Here is a 17,916-nt window from a genome sequence, read left to right as displayed (position 1 = left end):
TGGCTGAGATTGGCTGACCAAAAAGAAAGGAATTGTCTCCAGTACAATGCATCCATCATCAAATGGAAGATCAATCAGCCACAGCTCGAGGAACCTGTAGGAACCTCTTGAGGAACTCTAGGGTTCTTTGGTACCCTGGCTGAGATTGGCTGACCAAAAAGAATGGCATTGGCTCCAGTACAATGCATTGATCATCAAATGGAAGATCAATCAGCCACAGCTTGAGGAACCTGTAGGAACCTCTTGAGGAACTCTAGGGTTCCTTGGTACCCTGGCTGAGAATGGCTGACTAAAAGGAATGGCATTGGAGCCTCTAGAAACCTCTTGAATAACTCTAGGGTTCATTGGTACCCTGGTTAAAAAAAGGGCTGACCAAAAAGAATGACATTGGCTCCAGTACAATGCATCCATCATCAAATGGAAGATCAATCAGCCACAGCTTGAGGAACCTCTTGAGGAACGCTAGGATTCCTTGGTACTGTGGTTGAGAATGACTGACTAAAAGGAATGGCATTGGTTCCAATACAATGCATCCATCATCATATGGGAGATCAATCTGCCACAGCTTGAGGAACCTCTGGGAACCTCTTGAGGAACTCTAGGGTTCCTTGGTACCCTGGCTGAGAATGACTGTACTAGACCCAAAGAGGGATATCTGAGCAGTAACCAGGGATAGAGGAATTTCATTCCAAACAAGGGAATGTTGGGATCTTTGCCCTTTGCTTACTCTTTCTAGGTTCAATTTGGTTTGACAGCTACGGGAAAAAAGAACAATTCTTTCATTCAACATCTGAGGGCATGAGGTCTAAAGAGCATCTAAGGTATGATGTTTGCATATTGTGTGTCATAGGAGTACATTGGTGTATAGGATATCGTGTCGGAGCTCACCCAATAACAACAATGACAAAATCCAACAAGTTCCAGCCGTTTCTGATGTAGGCACTGGGGTGCAGGACCAGTCCATAGGCAATGATCTTCAGGAAACTTTCCACAGTGAAGATGATGAGGAAGATATATTCCACTTGTTCCTGTTACACATCAAGCAAAGCATATCCAAGTCATGGGGGGACTTTTAGAAAATACTCACAGGATGAGTAACGACAATTCTCAAAAATATGCAGTTTTACTTATTATCAACATGGCAGAAGGTGGACAACAGAGCTTTCCAAAAGTTAAACTAGATGCAAACCCTAACCCCTCAGCTCTAGAGACCTGACGTCATCGCCCCACCTCCCCATCTCGTCCAAACAGAGAATACTTTGCATTCACCGCCATCAAATGCCCCTCCTTCAAGTTGATGGAAATGCTTGGCTCGAGGTTGTGGCGCAGTATTTCAAAAGAGGATCCCTTTTTGGCTTCAAAAAAGAAAAGGGCTTTTAGGAGGCATCGGGGGCAATAGATAGGCAGTGGAGAGCACTGCTCATGTAAATGAGCCCTTACGTAGTCAGTTCTATCTGTAGCACCCTCATAGTATGGGATGCTAGGTACATTTCGTTTTTGGCTTCTCTGTAGTCATTGGAGCAGCTATTGATTTCTTTGGGCTGTTCTAGATTTCACAGGCTGTAAGTTTGATTGTTTTCCCCTGCATTCAGGAGGCTTTCAGAAAATAGAGGGCTGGAAAAGCCTAGTAGGTAGCCTGAAAAACTATTGTGCGTCAGTCAATCCCAGGGGAAGCGTGCCCAGTAGGTGGCTGGAGGAGAACATTAATATTCTGGGGTCTGGAGCAGTCGAGGTCTAGTCCTCCTGGAGAGGTTTCCAGCCTCAGGGGCTGCTGCCTCTTTGAGGCAGTCCAGCTGAAGTCAGCTGATGGTCATATCAGAGCTGGAGAGCCTTTTCCTAATTACTTCTGGAGCTAAGGTTTTGGTCTGGAGGACCCACTGAAGAGTGTGTGGGGGGAGCTGGGAGGTAAGCAGCTGCCATGAGAAATTGTGAGTATTGATCCAAGCTCAAGAATCTAGTGATTTCATGCTGTTCTTCTTTTGGGTGCCAGCAGTAGCTCTTTCTCTGAGACTGCTCCCACAGGGTCTGAATTCTGGCCTTTCCCTTGTCAGCGTTGGAGACCACGCTTGACTGACTAGATTAGTCACTAGCCATGGATGAGGCAGTCCAGCTGATGTCGGCTGATGGTCATATCAGAGCTGGAGGGCCTTTTCCTAATTACTTCTGGAGCTAAGGTTTTGGTCTGGAGGACCCACTGAAGAGTGTGTGGGGGGAGCTGGGAGGTAAGCAGCTGCCATAAGAAATTGTGAGTATTGATCCAAGCTCAAGAATCTAGTGACTGTATGCTGCTCTTCTTTTGGGTGCCAGCAGTAGCTCTTTCTCCGAGACTGCTCCCACAGGGTCTGAATTCTGGCCTTTCTCTTGTCAGTGTTGGAGACCACGCTTGACAGACTAGATTGGTCACTAGTCATGGATGGGTGGTAATGAGGGTGAGTAGAAAGAAATGCCTCCAGTAGGTTGTGCCCAATATTAAAGATATTGGTGGTGAACCCTCTTGTGGCTTGGGCTGCTACCTTTTGGTACAGCCTTATGGTTGTTTCTGCATGTAGACTTGTAAAAGTGGGAAGGAAGGAGTGCCTGGTGTCCAAAGTAATATGAGTTTGAAGGTAGGTTAAAAGGAGTCTATTGAAAGTAGTGACAAGTACATCAAGCCAACGAATTTCAAGTGAATGGACTCCCCCTTCTTCAGGGCTGTTGCTGCAAGCTATCCAATGGGAAAGGTCCCCAAGCCAGATATCTATTTGCAAGGTTTCAGAAAACAAGCTGACAAAGTGACATCTGTGGTTGCAGGGACAGCAATCATGACTTGCAGAAACATCCCTGAAGAAGGTGAGACCTTTCCCCCAAAATGTGTTGGCTTGATGTACTTGTGGCCACTTTCAATAAACACCAAACTTGTGTTCCGTTGGACATCGGGCGCTCCTTCCTTCCTACTTTTCCAGGCCTTCTCCTTGATTACTGGTTTAACCACTTCCCGTCCGGCCCATGTATATAAACGGCTGAACGGGAGCAGTGCAGGAGCGGGTTGCCGTTCATAAACGGCGCCCACCATTTTAAGCTGTGCGTGCTCCCTGGGAGCGCACAGCACCGCGATCTGATCACTGTACGGGACCTCTGTGTGAGGTCCCGATCATGTGATCACTGATTGGCCAATCAGTGATCACATGAAGAGTAGTAAGCAAGATGTCACTTCTGACATCTTTGCTTACCACGAGTAAAATCTGTGAATGATCACAAAGATCACATGGTACAGGGCTATTCACAACAGCCTTGTACCATGTGACAAGCTGTGACCAATCACAGCTCACACAGTATTTCTCAATGGGTGCAAGAATGCAGCCAGAGAGAAGGAGAAATGATTGATTTTATAGCCTTTATGGGTGTAACAACAATCAGTGTAAAAAAAGAAAAAAAAAAATCTTCATCACCCCGACAAGTAGTACAGTGTACTGCTAGGGTAACGGTATGTTTTAAAAAAAATAATAATTAATAATATTAAAAAAATTTAATTAAAATGTAAAAAATGTTTTTGAAAAATTATAATTTTTGGTTATGAACTAATTTGGGTTATTTGGTTTTTACTAAAAAGACAACTGAATACATTTTGGCCAAGATTTATGAGGAAAGATTATTTATTTGCAAAATTTTTTAAGAAAAACACTTTTTTAAATTTTTTTCATTTATAGAGCAAAACAAATAAAATCCCAGTGGTGAATAAATACCACCAAAATAAAGTTTTATCTGTTTCAAAAAAATGCTAAAAAATTCATATGGGTACAGTGTTGCATGACCGCGCAATTGTCATTCAAAGTGTGATAGCGCTGAAAGCTGAAAAGTGTCCGGACTGGAAGGGGGTGAAAGCGTCCAGACTGGAAGAGGGTGAAAGTATCCGGACTGGAAGGGGGTCAAAGTGTCCGGACTGGAAGGGGGTGAAAGTGTCCGGACTGGAAGGGGGGTGAAAGTGTCCGGACTGGAAGGGGGGAAAAGTATCTGGACTGGAAGGGGGTGAAAGTGTCCGGACTGGAAGGGGGGAAAGTGTCTGGACTGCAAGGGGGTGAAAGTGTCCGGACTGGAAGGGGGGTGAAAGTGTCCGGACTGGAAGGGGGTGAAAGTGTCCGGACTGGAAGGGGGTGAAAGTGTCCGGACAGGAAGGGGGGTGAAAGTGTCCGGACTGGAAAGGGGTAAAAGTGTCCGGACTGGAAGGGGGTGAAAGTGTCCGGACTTGAAGGGGGTGAAAGTGTCCAGACTGGAAGGGGGGTGAAAGTGTCCAGACTGGAAGGGGGGTGAAAGTGTCCGGATTTGAAGGGGGTGAAAGTGTCCGGATTTGAAGGGGGTGAAAGTGTCCGGACTTGAAGGGGGTGAAAGTGTCTGTACTGGAAGGGGGGTGAAAGCGTCCGGACTGGAAGTGGTTTAAAGACTGCTCAAAGAAGTTGCAACTAGTGAGGTGTGTCCTCTCATTACAAGTCAGCATTTCAGGAGTACCACCCCAGACCCTCTCCTGTTACAAGTTCTGTTACAAGCGATAAATCCTAAAAAGATATCCTTTAGACTGTTTAATGGACCCAGAGTGAATGGACTGTTGCCCATGTGAATGGCGGCTTCTGAAGCGTTTTGGGACAGAACCAGGTAAATCAGGGGGTTGCGCTTCATATTTTTTTAGGCAAAGTCAAATCAATCCAAACTGGACTGGATAATTGGTTCCCCTTGTAAAGCTGGTCCTAGTCTGTACTAGTGTGTGTGTATGAGCAGGAGTGGACTGAGATCTCATGGGGCCCCTGGGTCATAGGGGATCATGGGGCTCCTGTGTCCTCGCCCACACTCAAACCACACCCTAAAAAGCCTATGAAAGGTACCAGGGGCATCTCAAGGGGTCCCCTACTGACCCTGGGCCCTCGGGCAGTGCCCGAGTGCCCGAATGGTCAGTCCGCCCCTGTGTATGAGGGTGTTATGGATTGTGAGCTTCCAAGGGCAGCGAGGACCAAGTTGTACTTTGTTGTCCCTATATAAATATAGAAAATAAATAAATTCCTGCAAATACTTCTCTTCAAAGTTATGTGGACCATGCTGACCCAATGAATGTAAATAATAATAACTGAATACAGACATAATTCTTACATAACCATCCCAGCACTAAAATCCCATCTCACCCGCTACCGCCTCCTTCACGCCAAGGGGATCCCCACCCCTCCTCCAGGGAAAACCCACATGGATTAAAACTCATTACTGCTTGAACAGTCTAAAATTAGCCATAACCACTGGGAGCTTAGCATGTAAATCAGACGGGGAGGGAGGGGAATCCAGCTGTCTTCACATTGCCCTCTCGAAGGCTTCTAATTCCACGTGCTGTGATGTCTGCCGGTGTGAACGGGACCCCACTCACGTGCAGTCACTGCAACAACCATTACCTCCAAATGCAAGTTAATTCAATATGAAAAACTTATTGAAATATTCACCAATCAGCACTAACATTCTGACCATTGAATAACGTTGGTTATCTCATTACAATGGAACCTGACAGTCGTTGGGATATATTAGGCAGCAAGTGGACATGTTGTTCCTGAAGTTGATGGGTTGAAAGCAGACAAAATGGGCAAGCGTAAGGATTTGAAAAAGTCTAATAGCTAGATGACTGGATCAGAACAACTCCAAAACTGCAGCTCTTGTGGGATGTTCCTGGTCTCCAGTGGTCAGGAACAACCAAAAGTGGTCCAAGGAAAGAAACCTGGCCAACGGGGGGACAGGGTCATGGGTGGCCAAGGTTTATTGTTGCACGTGGAGAGTGAAGGCTGCTCCGTGTTTTCCACCTGATAGTGGTTGGGATATATTAGGCAGCAAGTGGACATGCTGTCCCTGAATTTGAAAGCAGAAAAAATTGGCAAGCGGAAGGATTTGAGTGTCTTTGACAGGGGACAAAATCTAATAGCTAGATGACAGGATCAGAACTCCAAAACTGCAGTTCTTGTGGGATGTTCCTGGTCTGCAGTGGTCAGGAACAACCAAAAGTGGTCCAAGGAAGGAAACCTGGCCAACGGGGGACAGGGTAATGGGTGGCCAAGGTTTATTGTTGCACGTGGAGAGTGAAGGCTGCTCCGTGTTTTCCAAATGATAGTGGTTGGGATATATTAGGCAGCAAGTGGACATGTTGTCCCTGAAGTTGATGTGTTGAAAGCAGAAAAAATGGGCAAGCGGAAGGATTTGGGTGAATTTGACAGGGAAGAACGTCCAATAGCTAGATGACTGGATCAGAACAACTCCAAAACTGCAGCTCTTGTGGGATGTTCCTGGTCTGCAGTGGTCAGGAACAACCAAAAGTGGTCCAAGGAAGGAAACCTGGCCAACTGGGGACAGGGTCAGGGGTGGCCAAGGTTTATTGTTGCACATGGAGAGTGAAGGCTGCTCCGTGTTTTCCACCTGATAGTCGTTGGGATATATTAGGCATGAAGTGGACATGTTGTCCCTGAAGTTGATGAATTGAAAGCAGAAAAAATGGGCAAGCATAAGGATTTGAGTGACTTTGACATGGAAGAACGTCCAATAGCTAGATGACTGGATCAGAACAACTCCAAAACTACAGCTCTTGTGGGATGTTACTGGTCTCCAGTGGTCAGGAACAACCAAAAGTGGTCCTAGGAAGGAAACCTGGCCAACGAGGGGGGACAGGGTCATAGGTGGCCAAGGTTTATTGTTGCACGTGGAGAGTGAAGGCTGCTCCGTCTTTTCCACCTGATAGTGGTTGGGATATATTAGGCAGCAAGTGGACATGTTGTCCCTGAAGTTGATGTGTTGAAAGCAGAAAAAATGGGCAAGCGTAAGGATAGGGTGACTTTGACAGGGAACAAAGTCCAATAGCTAGATGACTGGATCAGAACAACTCCAAAACTGCAGCTCTTGTGGGATGTTCCTGGTCTCCAGCGGTCAGGACCAACCAAAAGTGGTCCAAGGAAGGAAACCTGGCCAACAGGGGACAGGATCATGGGTGGCCAAAGTTTATTGTTGCACTTGGAGAATGAAGGCTGGCCCGTGTTTTCCAATCCAATAGAAGAGCTCAAATTGCTGAAGAAGGTAATGGTGGTTTCCATGGAAAGGTTTCAGAACACACAGTGCATCAGGGTTTGTTGTGTAATTGGCTGGGTGGCTGCTGACTGGTCAGGTTGCCCATGCTGACCCATGTCCACAGAAAAAAGCAAGCATAATGGGCACCTGAGCATCAGAACTGGACCACAGAGCAACGGAAGTTGTTCGAACTGTTGACTTGGCCTCCAAAATTTCCTGATCTCAATCCAACTGAGCATTTGTGGGATGTGCGGCAAAAATGAGTCCAATCCATGGAAGCCCCACTTTGCAACTTACAGCCTTAAAGAATGTACTACTAATGGCTTGTGGCAGATACCACAGCATACCTTCAGGGGTAATCCATGCCTCAACGGGTCAGGGCTGTTTTGGCAGCTAAAGTGCGACCTACTCAATATTAGGTGGGTGGTTATAATTTTATAGCTGACCGGGTGTATACAGTTGTGGCCAAAATTATTCAACCCCCACTGAAATTGAGTGTTTTGGCCAGTTTGACATTGCTTTTGATCATTCAGTCATCTTGCTTACATTTACATTAAAGAGGCACTTGTAGGTCAGACAAATATAACATAACAGTTATAATGAAATAACCACAAATGTCTTTTCTGTGCTCACAGCATTATCAGTTTTATTCAACCCCCAAGTGACATTCAATCTTAGTACTTAGTACAGCATCCTTTTACAGTTATAACAGCTTTTAAACGTGAAGCATAGCTTGACACAAGTGTCTTGCAGCGATCTACGGGTATCTTCGCCCATTCTTCATGGGCAAAGGCCTCCAGTTCAGTCACATTCTTAGGCTTGCGCACTGCAACTGCTTTCTTTAAGTCCCACCAGAGGTTCTCAATCGGATTTAAGTCTGGTGACTGCGATGGCCACTCCAAAATGTTCCAGCCTTTCCTCTGCAACCATGCTCTAGTGGACTTGGAGGTATGCTTGGGATCATTGTCCTGTTGAAAGGTCCAACGTCTCCCAAGCCTCAGGTGTGTGACGGACTGCATCACGTTTCCATCCAATATCTCCTGGTACTGAAGAGAATTCATGGTACCTTGCACACGCTGAAGCTTCCCTGTACCTGCAGAAGCAAAACAGCCCCAAAGCATGATTGACCCTCCACCATGCTTCACAGTAGGCAAGGTGTTCTTTTCATCATAGGCCTTGTTCTTCCTCCTCCAAACATAGCGTTGATCCATGGGCCCAAACAGTTCTAATTTTGTTTCATCAGTCCACAGAACACTATCCCACAACTTTTGTGGTTTGTCCACATGGCTTTTGGCATACTGCAGTCGACTCTTCTTATTCTTTGGAGACAGCAAGGGGGTACGCCTGGGAGTTCTGGCACGGAGGCCTTCATTACGCAGTGTGCGTCTTATTGTCTGGGCTGAAACTTCTGTACCCACATCTGACAAATCTTTTCTCAGTTCCTCAGCAGTCACACGGGGACTTCTCTCCACTCTACGCTTCAGGTAGCGCACAGCAGTCGAAGTCAGCATCTTCTTTCTGCCACGACCAGGTAGCGTTTCAACAGTGCCCTTTGCCTTGAATTTGCGAATGATGCTTCCTAAGGTGTCTCTTGGTATGTTTAACATCTTTGCAATCTTCTTATAGCCATTGCCCTTCCTGTGAAGAGAAATCACCTCTTCTCTTGTCTTCCTGGACCATTCTCTTGCCTTCACCATGTTTGTAACCACACCAGTAAATGTCTAGAAGGAGCTGAGTATCACAGTCATTTTAAAGCTGCCTAATTGGTGCTTATTATGCTTGATTGCTGCTCGGTGACATCCACAGGTGTTTTCAATACCTGATGGAAAGCACCTGTATGAACCTCTGTTCTTCAGAGTGGTAGTCTTTAAGGGGTTGAATAATTGTGGCAATGAAGAAACCACATAAGAACCATTTACTACTGTATTACATAAACAATTGATGTCATTTTAGTTGCATTTGGGTAGTTACAACGTCCTTGTAGGATTTGATTCTGAATACAATTCCAAATGTACACTATAGTCCCTAAACCCCTTTACAGCATTGGGGGTTGAATAATTTTGGCCACAACTGTATGTAGAATTTTTATCGTGCCAACTTCATCTCCTCAACAGTTCCAAAATGTTCCTCTTCCTAACAGAAGACACCACAACGCTCCCTTATTATCTCTCACCTTTGCAACTCACTCCTTGTTGGCCTACCTCTACATAGACTAACCCCTATTCAGTCTATCATGAATGATGCTGCCAGACTCATCCACCTATCCATCCGCTCAGTGTCTGCTCACCCGCTCTGCCAATCCCCTCACTGGTTTCCACTTGCCCAAGGCAAAAAAATTCAAAATGCTAACCACAACATAAAGCCATCCACAACTCTGCTCCAAACTGCATCAAGGAAACCAAACTGTCCTCTTCTCTCCTCCCAGGACTCCTTCTCTCTAGCTCCCTGATCACCTCCTGCTATGATTGTCTCCAGGATTTCTCCAGGGCTTCTACCATCCTTTGGAACTCCCTACCTCAACCTATCCAGCTGTCTCCTACTCTGACAGCCTTCAGGCGATCCTTGAAAACTCATCTCTTCTGGGAAGCCTGTCACACCTCTACGTAACAACGGGGATTTTACTTTTGCCATTAACTCCTCCCTACACAGTTATTACATTTTGTATAATTTGCCTCTCCTTTTAGATTGTAAGCTCTCATGAGCAAGGCCCTCTTGTAGGCAGGTACAGTCTACGTTCTCCACCGCAGGTGGAACTCAACCGCAGCCACATTGCAATAGGAGAGGAAGGCCAGAAGAACATGGTTCGCCTATGGAATTCTGGGTCACTGGAAAAGCTATCCGGTTGGATGCTGCCACTCCATGTGACTCTGGTGGCCATCTTGGGTCAGGCAAACTCTATTTAAAACCCTGGCTCCTGGGCTTGGCTCGCATTTTGTGAATCGGTAGTGTAGGGACAGTGAATAGTGGTAGGGAGAGGTTACAGACAAGTAGGGATAGGATAGGGACACGCCATACTCCTGGAATTCTCCCATTTTGGGTACAGACCGGCCAGGCTGCATTCCGTGGAAGCAGACACTGTCGGCACACCCGAGACTTGCTCGGTTCCACATTGCCATGAGTGTTCCCAGTCGGGTGCCTTCCATGCCGGGCTGTTTGTAAAATTTGAACTTTGACCTCAATATAAGTTCTGTTTCCTCCAATTGGACCCTGTGTGTTTACCGCCGTCGCACCATGCTACACCTCCCCGCACTCTGAACCCTCTTTTCTTGGAATGTATTGTAACTGTACTGTCTCCCTAACAGGAGAGGATTGACCATTTGAAAACTCGGGCACTGCCCGAGGGCCCGGGGTCAGTAGGGGGCCCCATGAGATGCCCCTGGTACCTTTTTCATAGGCTTTTTTGAGTTTGGGCAAGGACACAGGGGCCCCATGATCCCCTATTGCCCGGGGGCCCCATGAGTTGTCAGTCCACCCCTGTTCCCTAACTCTGTCACCATTAGGCACACTGTTGGCGCTATATAAATCCTGTATAATAATAATAAACCCTAAATGTGAGCTATATATTTGAGAATATATTGTGAATTCAAGGTGTCATGGCAGACCCCCTTTGGGGGCACCAACAGGGCAACCTTCATTCAGAGTGTACTGGTGCAGAAAGTGTGCTGACAACATCACATCAGCACCAACCTCTGCCGACCCTGGAGTAAAGGCAGCGGAAGAGTTCCCTGTAGCATCCATTATGTGTCCGGCCTAAAAATTTCAGAAAAGGTGAGTATTAAAAGACAAAAAACAGTAAAAAAAGCATAAAATACAGCCAGTACAGTAAATTGGGGGGAGGGTGGCTGTGGCCAGGGGTTGAGCTCAAACAAGAGGACTTGATGAGCAGTAGGTTATAGTTACCAATCACAGATAAGCTTTCACCCATATGGTCGAAAATGGGTGCTCCTTGCTAATATTTGGTTTATTACTGCACTTGAATATCCTTTGGGCATCGTGACTATCCTCAGTCTGTTCATTCTAGAGGGAGTTTTATGGGAAGCATGCTGGCTAGACTGAAGCATACCCAGGCTTCAAGGCTTCACGTACTTGGCCGTGCTTGGAACAGCTCCAATCTCTAGGGGAGCATCCAGAATGTAGGAAGTACCTGGAATGGTTCATTTTGACATAAAGGACCAGCATCTCCATCACAGATCACCTACAGTAAATCTGTCACGTAATGGGTTGTACATACCCAGTAGTCCAGCCCAGGGGCGGACTGACAACTCATGGGGCCCCCAGGCAATAGGGGATCATGGGGCCCCTGCGTCCTTGCCCAAACTCAAAAAAGCCTATGAAAAAGGTACCAGGGGCATCTCATGGGCCCCCTACTGACCCCGGGCCCTTGGGCAGTGCCTGAGTTTCCAAATGGTCAGTCCGCCCCTGGTCCAGCCCCAATGCAGAGTGGTAGGAAAGGATAACCATATTACCCTCACTGTAGGCCAAAAGAAGGATAGCTCTTACAGATGCCACCACTGGAGCACACTGCACTACAGCACCCACCAGTCTACTGGATCTTCTGTGTATGCAAGTGCAGCATGTCCCTGAGGACAAGATTTTTGATTTAGATCTACTGCAGCTCGCAATATCCCAGTTGGCTAGGCTAAAAAGAACCTTTTGATGTTTACATTACAAAACAACTGTCAAGCAACACTGGGTAGCAAGAAAGACTACCTGACCTGAATCCTAAGGTAGCTGGCTATGGACCTGCTCCCAGGTATCCATGCTAGAGCTCCATTAATGAATGCAATTTAAAGTGACAGACCCACACCTGAACCCACACCATGCCACTTCTACTCTGCTTACCAGGTTGTGGTTGGCTATGTTGGAGTCATCTTCAGGAAAAGGGATGTAGACACCCAGTGCTACACAGTTGGCAAAGATAGTCATGAGGATAAGGATATCAAAAGGTCTGAGTTCAAGTTTTAAGGAAAAAAAAAAATTCAGATGAAACAACACTCATAATTAAGGCATTGGGGACATTTATCAATCAAATAGTGTTGCCTGTAACTCTGTCTCCTCCTCTCCACTTCCTCTTTCCGTAGGGGTCCCCCAAGGCTCTGTTCTTGGACTCTGTCTCTTCTTTATCTACACCTCCTCTCTTGGTCACTTGATAAGCTTTCACAGCATTCATTACCACCTCTATGCCGATGACACCCAAATCTATCTTTCTACTCCTCACCTCGCTCCTTCAGTCTTCTCTCGCATTACTCTAAATCCCTCTAAAACTAAGCTGATAACATTCCTCCCCGCTCGTGTCCTCCTCCATGACTTTTCCATCAAGATCAATAATGTAACTATCAGTCCCTCCCCTCACACCAACGTACTTGGTGTATTCCTGGACTCTGACCTTTCTTTTTGGCTCCAAATTCAATTGCTGTCAAAAGCTTGTAGGCTTCACCTCCATAACATCTCTAAAATGTTCCCCTTTTACCTAATGAAACCACCAAGCTACTCATTCACTTCCTGGTTATCTCTCACCTTGACTATTGCAACTCCCTTCTCTCCGTAGGCTATCCCCTCTTCAGTCTATCATGCATGCTGCTGCCAGGATCATCTACCTTACCAACCGCTCAATGTCAGCCATCCCTCTCTGCCAATCCCTCCACTGGCTTCTGATTCAGTGTTCTCCACCCCTCTCTTCCAATCCCTCCACTGATTTCCGATTCAGTATCCTTCACCGCTCTCTGCCAATCTCTCCACTGGCTTCTGATTCAGTGTCCTCTACCCCTCTCTGTCAATCCCTCCATTGGCTTCCGATTCAGTGTCTTCTACTCTTCTCTGCCAATCCCTCCACTGGCTTTTGATTCAGTGTACTCCACCCCTCTCTGCCAATCCCTCCACTGGCTTTTGATTCAGTGTCCTCCACCCCTCTCTTCCAATCCCTCCATTGGCTTCCGATTCAGTGTCCTCCACCCCTCTCTGCCAATCCCTCCATTGGCTTCCGATTCAGTGTCCTCCACCCCTCTCTGCCAATCCCTCCACTGGCTTCTGATTCAGTGTCCTCTACCCCTCTCTGTCAATCCCTCCATTGGCTTCCAGTTCAGTGTCCTCTACTCCTCTCTGCCAATCCCTCCACTGGCTTCCGCTTCAGTGTCCTTCACCCCTCTCTACCAAACCCTCCACTGGCTTCTAATTCAGTGTACTCCACCACTTTTTGCCAATTCCTCCACTGGCCTCCATTCAGTGTCCTCCATCCCTCTCCGCCAATCCCTCTACTATCTTCCGATTCAGTGTCCTCCACCCCTCTCTGCCAATCCCTCCAATCGTTTCCGATTCAGTGTCCTGCACCCTTCTCTGCCAATTCCTCCACTGGCTTGAAATATATTTTGAAATATATTGAATACGGCCAAAATTGTAGCATTTCAAATATATGTCAATATATTTGGGAAGAATATTTTTAAAATATATTTCAAATATAATTTTCTTCCATATGGTCGCTGATGCGTTTCACCCCCCCAACCATGTCGAAGCCCATAACAGCAAAACGGGGTGGCCCCAGGGTGGGGATTTGGCTGGTTGTGGCTGAATACAGGTTTATCCAGAGATATCCCCCGTGTGCTGCCTCCTCTTCATCATTGGTATGGTACTAAGTGTGGAGACAGGCTCCTGAGTCAGCACCCAATGGGGAAAAGGGGAGCTGAGAGTTTGGAGTGGTGCTGCTTTTCCAATATCACCTAACAGGGAGAGGTCACTTACATACGCAGCTCAAAACAATAAAAATAGTACCTTTCAAACGCCCCCCCAAACCTGTATCAGTTGGATCGGCGAGTGAATAAACTGGTGCAAGGCAGACAGGATCGGCTTGTCAGGCTCTAGTAGAAGTCAATGAAGCGGCGGCTGTCTGGGGACTCCCTGTTGCATAACTGTGAATCAAAAGGGTAAATTAAGGCTTCAGCTCCACCTGTAGAGAACTCCTCAGACACATTTCATCCTTTTTTGGGGCTTAATCAACAACTGAACCTCTAAAAGGGCGAAAGTCATTTAGGCAGTTCTCTACAGGTGGAGAACAGGACCTGAAGCCATCTTTTATCCATTTTGTTCAAGTTAATGCAACAGGGAGTTGGTGTCTGTGTGCAGAGGGCCGCCATTTTGTTGGAGGGAGAGACCACTGTCACGGGTCATAAGCTGTCTCCGTCTACCAGACTCCCACTTACAACCAAAATATCCATTTTGAATGGACTTTCATATGAAGGTTCTTCAAAAAGTTTCTTCACATTTTTAAATATATATATATACAGTCAGGTCCATAAATATTGGGACATCTACACAATTCTAACATTTTTGGCTCTATACACCACCACAGTGGATTTGAAATGAAACAAACAAGATGTGCTTTAACTGCAGACTGTCAGCTTTAATTTGAGGGTATTTACATCCAAATCAGGTGAATGGTGTAGGAATTACAACAGTTTGCATATGTGCCTCCCACTTGTTAAGGGACCAAAAATAATGGGACAGTTGGCTTCTCAGCTGTTCCATGGCCAGGTGTGTGTTATTCCCTCATTATCCCAATTACAATGAGCAGATAAAAGGTCCAGAGTTCATTTCAAGTGTGCTATTTGCATTTGGAATCTGTTGCTGTCAACTCTCAAGATGAGATCCAAAGAGCTGTCACTGTCAGTGAAGCAAGCCATCATTAGGCTGAAAAAACAAAACAAACCCATCAGAGAGATAGCAAAAACATTAGGTGTGGCAAAAACAACTATTTGGAACATTCTTAAAAAGAAGGAACGCACCGATGAGCTCAGCAACACCAAAAGACCCGGAAGACTGTGGAAAACAACTGTGGTGGATGACCGAAGAATTCTTTCCCTGGTGAAGAAAACACCCTTCACAACAGTTGGCCAGATCAAGAACACTCTCCAGGAGGTAGGTGTATGTGTGTCAAAGTCACCAATCAAGAGAGGACTTCACCAGAGTGAATACAGAGGGTTCACCACAAGATGTAAACCATTGGTGAGCCTCAAAAACAGGAAGGCCAGATTAGAGTTTGCCAAACGACATGTAAAAAAGCCTTCACAGTTCTGGAACAACATCCTATGGACAGATGAGACCGAGATCAACTTGTACCAGAGTGATGGGAAGAGAAGAGTATGGAGAAGGAACTGCTCATGATCCTAAGCATACCACCTCATCAGTGAAGCATGGTGGTGGTAGTGTCATGGCGTGGGCATGTATGGCTGCCAATGGAACTGCTTCTCTTGTATTTATTGATGATGTGACTGCTGACAAAAGCAGCCGGATGAATTGTGAAGTGTTTCGGGAATATTATCTGCTCATATTCAGCCAAATGCTTCAGAACTCATTGGACGCTTCACAGTGCAGATGGACAATGACCCAAAGCAGACTGCAAAAGCAACCAAAGAGTTTTTTAAGGGAAAGAAGTGGAATGTTCTGCAATGGCCAAGTCAATCACCTGACCTGAATCCGATTGAGCATGCATTTCACTTGCTGAAGGCAAAACTGAAGGGAAAATGCCCCAAGAACAAGCAGGAACTGAAGACAGTTGCAGTAGAGGCCTGGCAGAGCATCACCAGGGATGAAACCCAGCGTCTGGTGATGTCTATGCGTTCCACACTTCAGGCTGTAATTGACTGCAAAGGATTTGCAACCAAGTATTAAAAAGTGAAAGTTTGATTTATGATTATTATTCTGTCCCATTACTTTTGGTTCCTTAACAAGTGGGAGGTACATATGCAAACTGTTGTAATTCCTACACCGTTCACCTGATTTGGATGTAAATACCCTCAAATTAAAGCTGACAGTCTCAGTTAAAGCACATCTTGTTCGTTTCATTTCAAATCCACTGTGGTGGTGTATAGAGCCAAAAATGTTAGAATTGTGTAGATGTCCCAATATTTATGGACCTGACTGTATATATATATATATATATATATATACGGAAACCCCTCATATATAAGTGTAACAACTTTCTAAAGGATACTTCCACTCCACAATGCTGATGCACGCCCTTCGTATGGGGTTGCTGAGGTACAAACAGAAGAGAGCCCTTGGGCTGCGGTGCACTCCGCCGGCTCCTTGGTTTTTATGCTTGCTGTAGTGCTGGCGTTTCTTGTGAGCCTGGGAGCTACCGGTTGAATTTAGTGTATCAGTTCCATTCATCACCACTCCATCCATGGAATATCGCCAACAGGTTAGGACCGCCTCTGCTGTTTCCATAAAGGGCTCCGCCTCTTCACTAGAGTACGGCGGCGCTGGCCCTGTTTGAGAATGACATAATTAAGCCGTTTTTTTTACAAATATCCATTTGAACTGTAAAAAAAATTACATTTGATTTAGGACTTCCAACGTTACCATGGATATGCAAAGGGTGATTATCCACAGGGGCAGGTCTCTGAGCCAATGGGGCCCCTAAACATGTACAAGATAAAATAATAAATGGAGAAAAATAGTATGGAATAGCCCACGGGTCTCAACTTTCTAAACAAAGGACCAGCATAACGTCTTCAGGCTTCAAGGGGGGCGGCAAGCGAGAGTAGAAAATGTCTCAAGAAAAATTGCGTCTGGCTTGGTAGTCAGTGGGAGTATAAAAATGACATATTACCTGTGGTCAGATGGAGGAGGAATAGTGCCCCATCATTGGTGTCAGTGGGAGGAATAGTGCCCCATCATTGGTGTCAGTGGGAGGAATAGTACCCCATCATTGGTGTCAGTGGGAGGAATAGTGCCCCATCATTGGTGTCAGTGGGAGGAATAGTGCCCCATCATTGGTGTCAGTGGGAGGAATAGTGCCCCATCATTGGTGTCAGTGGGAGGAATAGTGTCCCATCATTGGTGTCAGTGGGAGGAATAGTGCCCCATCATTGGTATCAGTGAGAGGAATAGTGTCCCATCATTGGTGTCAGTGGGAGGAATAGTGCCTCATCATTGGTGTCAGTGGGAGGAATAGTGCCCCATCATTGGTGTCAGTGGGAGGAATAGTGCCCCATCATTGGTGTCAGTGGGAGGAATAGTGTCCCATCATTGGTGTCAGTGGGAGGAATAGTGCCCCATCATTGTTGTCAGTGGGAGGAATAGTGTCCCATCACTGGTGTCAGTGGGAGGAATAGTGCCCCATCATTGGTATCAGTGGGAGGAATAGTGCCCCATCATTGGTGTCAGTGGAGGAATAGTGCCCCATCATTGGTGTCAGTGGGAGGAATAGTGCCCCATCATTGGTGTCAGTGGGATGAATAGCGTCCCATCATTGGTATCAGTGGGAGGAATAGTGCCCCATCATTGGTGTCAGTGTCAGGAATAGTTCCCCATCATTGGTATCAGTGGAAGGAATAGTGCCCCATCATTGGTATCAGTGGGAGGAATAGTGCCCCATCATTGGTGTCAGTGGGAGGAATAGTGCCCCATCACTGGTATCAGTGGGAGGAATAGTGCCCCATCATTGGTGTCAGTGTCAGGAATAGTTCCCCATCATTGGTGTCAGTGGGAGGAATAGTGCCCCATCATTGGTATCAGTGGGAGGAATAGTGCACCATCATTGGTATCAGTGGGAGGAATAGTGCCCAATCATTGGTATCAGTGGGAGGAATAGTGCCCCATCATTGGTGTCAGTGGGAGGAATAGTGTCCCATCATTGGTGTCAGTGGGAGGAATAGTGCCCCATCATTGGTATCAGTGGGAGGAATAGTGCCCCATCATTGGTATCAGTGGGAGGAATAGTGCCCCATCATTGGTATCAGTGGGAGGAATAGTGCCCCATCATTGGTGTCAGTGGGAGGAATAGTGCCCCATCATTGGTGTCAGTGGCAGGAATAGTGCCCCATCATTGGTATCAGTGGGAGGAATAGCGCCCCATTATTGGTATCA

General features: G+C 46.4%; 1 protein-coding gene across 1 annotated transcript in view; it reads right to left on the bottom strand.

Moving 5' to 3' along the window:
• Positions 1-17,916, bottom strand: part of CACNA1F (calcium voltage-gated channel subunit alpha1 F) — a 208,067-nt gene that overhangs the window by 164,668 nt on the left and 25,483 nt on the right. Inside the window, exons 3-5 of the mRNA XM_089679619.1 lie at positions 16,037-16,313; positions 11,896-12,001; positions 889-1,028 (exon numbers count right to left, since the gene is read on the bottom strand). Of these exons, the coding sequence (XP_089535745.1) occupies positions 889-1,028; positions 11,896-12,001; positions 16,037-16,313 (523 nt within the window). The remainder of the gene's footprint in view (positions 1-888; positions 1,029-11,895; positions 12,002-16,036; positions 16,314-17,916) is intronic.

This window comes from Staurois parvus, unplaced genomic scaffold (assembly GCF_062004578.1).
Source record: "Staurois parvus isolate SC_StPar_1 unplaced genomic scaffold, SC_StPar_1.0 ptg000228l, whole genome shotgun sequence".
NCBI lineage: Eukaryota > Metazoa > Chordata > Amphibia > Anura > Ranidae > Staurois > Staurois parvus.
The sequence above is the reverse complement of the archived record's forward strand: the minus strand, read 5'-3'. Positions and strand labels throughout refer to the sequence as shown.